Source organism: Procambarus clarkii, chromosome 36 (genome assembly GCF_040958095.1).
Source record: "Procambarus clarkii isolate CNS0578487 chromosome 36, FALCON_Pclarkii_2.0, whole genome shotgun sequence".
In the NCBI taxonomy this organism is placed as follows: domain Eukaryota; kingdom Metazoa; phylum Arthropoda; class Malacostraca; order Decapoda; family Cambaridae; genus Procambarus; species Procambarus clarkii.
Window position 1 is genome coordinate 15340819 of NC_091185.1, and position 6644 is coordinate 15347462.

General features: G+C 39.2%; 1 protein-coding gene across 1 annotated transcript in view; it reads left to right on the forward strand.

Annotated features, from left to right (window-relative positions):
* The window catches only part of LOC123756213 (uncharacterized), a 197747-nt gene extending 193751 nt beyond the window's left edge, over window positions 1-3996 (forward strand). The window contains exon 6 of the mRNA XM_069336657.1: window positions 3770-3996. Coding sequence (XP_069192758.1) covers window positions 3770-3996 — 227 coding nt within the window. The remainder of the gene's footprint in view (window positions 1-3769) is intronic.
* Window positions 3997-6644: the final 2648 nt, after the last annotated feature.

Consider the following 6644-nt stretch of genomic DNA (forward strand, 5'->3'; position numbering starts at 1 on the left):
ACATAATGAAATGGGTAGCTTTATCATTTCATAAGAAAAAAATTAGAAAAAATATATTAATTCAGGAAAACTTGGCTTATTAGGCAAATCGGGCCTTGAATAGTAGGCCAAAAAGTGAGTTCTGGCTACTAGGTACGACATATATATATATATATATTGGTAGCAGTCTTTCCTGTAGACATATATTATTAAATATGACCGAAAAAGTAAGATTAATAATTCTAACACGAATTTTCTCGATATTTCTTATGTTTCTTTTCACTGTTGATGGTAATTGAAAAATCAATTCTCCAAAATTCATTTTTATTTCTAGTCTGACGCGACACTTGAACGCGTTTCGTAATAACTTATTACATTTTCAAAGACTTTTAGTTTACACACACAACTATTACCTGCAAACACTAAACAGAGTTCTTACTTATGCTATGATTTAAACAGCTTTCATTTTTCATTTTATACCCGCATTTTGGGTGAGGTGATATGTTACAACAATTTTGGATGAGGAGAACAAAACTTTCAACACAGGATAGAACACGGAACAATGGGTATTGAAGGTAAAAATGGAAGTAATTGCAGAGGGCCTATTGGCCCATATTTCTTGATGCTTCTATATTGGTGCGAAGTTTTGAAGTGGGTAGAATAAAGTTGTGCATTAATTGGCTGTTGATTGCTGGTGTTGACTTCTTGATGTGTAGTGCCTTGCAGATGTCAAGCCGCCTGCTATCGCTGTATCTATCGATGATTTCTGTGTTGTTTGCTAAGATTTCTCTGGTGATGGTTTGGTTGTGGGAAGAGATTATATGTTCCTTAATGGTGCCCTGTTGCTTATGCATCGTTAATCGAATGGAAATTGCATCGTTAATCGTCTGCGAGGCACTACACATCAAGAAGTCAACACCAGCAATCAACAGCCAATTAATGCACAACTATATTCTACCCACTTCAAAACTCCGCACATCAAAAAACTCCGCACATAGAAGCATCAAGAAATATGGGCCAATAGGCCCTATGCAATTACTTCCATTCTTACCTTCAATACCCATTGTTTCGTGTTCTGGCTTGTGTTGAAAGTTTGTTTTCACCTCATCCAAAATTGTTGTAATATATCACCCCACCCAAATGCAGGTATAAAAAATGGAAGATGTTTTAGCTCTATTCAGTTATAAGTTGTGTGTGTGTGTAAACTAAAGTCTTTGAAAATGTAATAGGTTTTACGAAACGCGCTCAAGTGTCACGTCAGACTAGAAATAAAAATGAATTTTGGAGAATTGATTTTTCATTTATCATCAATAGTGAAAAGAAACATAAGAAAGATCGAGAAAATTCGTGTTAGAATTATTAATCTTACTTTTTCGGTCATATTTAATAATATATGTCTTCAGGAAAGACTGCTACCAAAATATACTAATATATATATATATATATATATATATATATATATATATATATATATATATATATATAACTGAAAACTCACACCCCAGAAGTGACTCGAACCCATACTCCCAGGAGCAACGCAACTGGTAAGTACAAGACGCCTTAATCCACTTGACCATCACGACCGGACATAATGAGGTGATAGCCGAGGCTATTTGAACCACCCCACTGCCGGCACTCGGATAGTAATCTTGGGCATAGCATTTTACCAAATCACCTCATTCTTTGGGGCACACGTGAGGAACACAAATGCAAACAAGCCTGAATGGTCTCCAGGACAATATGCAACTGAAAACTCACACCCCAGAAGTGACTCGAACCCATACTCCCAGGAGCAACGCAACTGGTATATACAAGACGCCTTAATCCACTTGACCATCACGACCGGACATAATAAGGTGATAGCCGAGGCTATTTGAACCACCCCACTGCCGGCACTCAGATAGTAATCTTGGTCATAGCATTTTACCAAATCACCTCATTCTTTGGGGCACACGTGAGGAACACAAATGCGAACAAGCCTGAATGGTCCCCAGGACAATATGCAACTGAAAACTCACACCCCAGAAGTGACTCGAACCCATACTCCCAGGAGCAACGCAACTGGTATGTACAAGACGCCTTAATCCACTTGACCATCACGACCGGACAAAATGAGGTGATAGCCGAGGCTATTTGAACCACCCCACCGCCGGCACTCGGTTAGTAATCTTGGGCATAGCATTTTACCAAATCACCTCATTCTTTGGGGCACACGTGAGGAACACAAATGCGAACAAGCCTGAATGGTCCCCAGGACAATATGCAACTGAAAACTCACACCCCAGAAGTGACTCGAACCCATACTCCCAGGAGCAATGCAACTGGTATGTACAAGACGCCGGCGAGTGCCAGCGGTGGGGTGGTTCAAATAGCCTTGGCTATCACCTCATTATGTCCGGTCGTGATGGTCAAGTGGATTAAGGCGTCTTGTACATGGGAGTATGGGTTCGAGTCACTTCTGGGGTGTGAGTTTTCAGTTGCATATTGTCCTGGGGACCATTCAGGCTTGTTCGCATATATATATATATATATATATATATATATATATATATATATATATATATATATATATATATATATATATATATATATATATATATATATTCATCTCTCTCTATTGATTTATCCATACCTCATTATATCCTTCAATTCATCTATCCATATATTTATCCATCTATCATTCCTTATCTCCATATCCATATCTCTAATTATTTATCTATACATCCATTCGTCTATCCATCTATTTATCCATCCATCTGTTCATCCTGCTACCCACTTATCCATCTTTATATTTATCTATCTATGTATCTATCCGTCAATTTGTCTATCCATCAATCACCTTATCTACCCATCTATTTATTCATCTGTCAGTCCATTTATATATCCATCTCGCCTTCATTTATCTTTCTTTATAATATATTCAAATATGTATTTTTTTATCCATCTATCTGTTAATCTATTCATCCAACTACCCATCTATCGATACATGTATCCATCCATCTACCCAAATCCGTCTCTCATTAAATCTGTCTATGCATGCATCCATCCATCCATCCATCCATCCATCCATCCATCCATCCATCCATCCATCCATCCATCCATCCATCCATCCATCTATCTATCCATCAGTCTGTCTATTCTTCCACCTATCTAGTATGGAACTTTTAGAGACAGTTCACAGGAGTTAGGGGAACACTTGGAAACAGTTCACAGGAGTTAGGGGAACACTTGGAAACAGTTCACAGGAGTTAAGGGAACACTTGGAGACAGTTCACAGGAGTTAAGGGAACACTTGGAGACAGTTCACAGGAGTTAAGGGAACACTTCGAGACAGTTCACAGGAGTTAAGGGAACACTTGGAGACAGTTCTCAGGAGTTAAGGGAACACTTGGAGACAGTTCACAGGAGTTAAGGGAACACCTGGAGACAGTTCACAGGAGTTAAGGGAACACTTGGAGACAGTTCACAGGAGTTAAGGGAACACTTGGAGACAGTTCACAGGAGTTAAGGGAACACTTGGAGACAGTTCACAGGAGTTAAGGGAAATCTTTGAGACAGTTCACAGGAGTTAAGGGAAACCTTTGAGACAGTTCACAAGAATTAAAAAAATATGGCAGTGTTAATATTTATTCTCAGGTTTTTAGTGAATATTTATAATGACGGTTAACTGAATGTACTCTATGTTCCCATAGTAAATAGTGAGTCAAATCCATTATATAAATGTAAACATATTATTTCCTGGCACACTGCGGGCAGAATAAATCGCCTTTATGTGGGGAAACTGTTGCAGACATTGTGTACAGCGGGTCTGAGAACATGATGGTACTGCAGAGTGAGAATACTCTCACCTTCAGGTGCCACTTCAAGCTCCAGATGTATCCCTTCGACCAACAACTCTGTTACATAGTCTTCAGGATGCAGGATGTCCCAGTGGAGCAGGGAATACTTGTGCAGGTGAGGTGCGAGCATGCAGAATGTGCTGGTGGATCAGGGAATAGTGATAGAAGTGAGGTGTGATGATACAGGATTTTCTATTTTATCAGTTATAATCCTGTGTTGGCCCTAAGCCTCTGGCTGGCCCACTAAGTATTCATCGTTTCTGTGTTACTGAGGCGGTGGATGAGATGTTATGACTTAGGTTTCTTCAGTATATTATGTCGAATGTGTTTAACAACTTCTGTGTTCTAAGTCTCAGTTGTGTACTTATTTGGTTCACAACTCTGCACTGTGATTGATAATGTTCCAATGGTCATTCGGGCATTTCTCCACAGTGCTGACATTTCCTCCCATCTTCTAGAACGTGTAAGCCTATTTCCTATGTACATGGGTATCCAAGCCTGATACGATGTAAGTGCTCCTCTGTTTATCTACTGCTCCCTTTTACCAAAATAAATGGTTCGTAGTTGGTTGAATTCTTATACCAATCCGCAGATCCTGATGTTGCAGCTGCTGTTTTATCATCAAAGTAAATCTTCTGCATTGCTCTATCTCTAATTATTTTCTTAATCTGTGTTAAGCTCTGTGGTGTGTAAAGGTTTACATTCCTCCTCTTAGTTGCAAGTTTTGCATCTTCATCTGCAATGTCATTTCCTAGTATGAATTGGCACCCAGTTGATAAGTTTCTGACGACCTTGATTTATGAGTATTTGCATTAATGCTATACCTTAATTGTTCATACACTGATTGCTTTCTGGGAGTTCTTCTACACCCAAAGCCAGGATTGACTTGAGAGTATGGTTCAACAGGCTGTTGTTTGGAATGGCCTGCAAGCCCACGTATCCATTAGAGCCAGGTTGGTCCAGCACTTCTTGAAGACAACTATCCGGTTTTCTCCTAAACTGGTCCATGTTTGTTCCGGCAATATTTCCTATGTTCGCTGGGAGGATGTTCAACAACAGTAGACCTCTGATGTTCATGCTCTGATTGTGCCATGGGCACCTCCATTCTCCACGGGCTTTATTCTGCATTTCCTTCTCAATCATTCATTCCATCAGACCACTGGAACATTATCTAACACAGTGCACAGTTACAAACCCATTAAGATTTCAACTTAGATTCAACAAAGCAGAAGTTGTTAAACACCTATGGCAAAATCTTACTGAAGCAACAATACGAGTCATAAATATTCATACTCCGCCCAAGTAAAACAGAAACAAGCAACACTTAATGGGCCAGCCAGAGGCTTAGGGCCCGCGCAGGAATATCCCTGCAAAGAAAAAATCATTCCATTATGATGTTATTTTAGTGTGTAAATTTGGGACCTGGCTCTCCAGCATTTTTCGAGTATATATTATTTAATACCTCTCTCGTCTGCTTTCTAAAGAGTACATTTTTAGAGTTTTAAGACGATCAAAATAATTTAGGTACTTTACTATGTCTATGTATGCTGTATATGTTCTCTGTATTCCATTTATTTCAACAATCTGTCTTGCTCTGAAGGGAAAAGTTAGTATCGAGCAGTGCTCAAGACGGGACAGCACAAGTGATTTGAATGAGCATTGTGATGAGATTCCTAAGTTTAAAGGTTCTCATAATACATCCAATCCTTTTTCTCGTTGAGGTTATATTTGCTAGGTTATGCTCCCTAAACGTTAGGCCGTCAGACATCATTTTCCCAGATCCTTTACATGTTGTTTCTCTATTATGGAGAGATTTGATTGTGTTTGAATCCTGTATTTTGTTTAAAGTCCTCATTTATACCGTACCTAAGTACCTGGAATTTATCATTGTTAATCATCATGTTATTTTCTGCTGCCCAGTAGAAACCTTTTTGGATTTCAGCTTGTAGTTTTCATGAAAGAAGCATGAAAGAAGTAATTTTAATGCTGATTTTTGTGTGATCTGCAGAGTTGATAAGAAGCTGTGACGTATTTTTGTCTATATCTGATATGCGAATAAGGAAGAGTATTTTCTATTTGTGCTTGAAGAATCGAGCTATTAGCTCTTGGACCCCCGCTTTTTAACAAATCTATTTTCCTCTATTATGTCTACTACATATATTTCTTTCTAACATTCGCACACACACACATCCCTTAGAGGTAGCGCGTACGAGCTGTCTAACTCACAGGTACCTATTTACTGCTAGATGAACAGGTGCATCAGGGTAGAAGATGTGCCTATTTATTTCTGCCACGGCTGGGAATCAAACCAGGGCCATTAGGACTAAGACCCCCGAGTGCTGTCCACTCGGTAGACTTCCTGTGGCTGTGGCGCAAGGACTGTCCTGAGGTACAGAGCTTTTCATTGTGCTTGGACTCAATTTTATTTCATTAACTGATACTCTTTGCATTTTGTTTGACAGAAAATTGAATATCCATCGTCCTTCTTTACCTGTTATTCCCATTAACATCATTTTATAGGCTATCACTCCATGGTCTTATTTATCAAATGCATTTGTGAAATTCATGTATGCCACATCAGCATTTTACTTTTCCTCTAATGCTTCAGTGGCTTCGTCGTAATGGTCAAGTAGCTGTGAGATGCTCGATCTTCCCGCTCTAAATCCATGTTGGCCGGGGTTGTGGAGGTCATTGGTCTCTGTGAAACCGGTGACCTGACTTCTGATCACTTTCTCAAATGCTTTTATTATGTGGGACATTAGTGAAACTGTTCTATAATTCTTAGCCAATACTTTGCTCCCTTCCATGTGTAGAGAAGCTATTGCT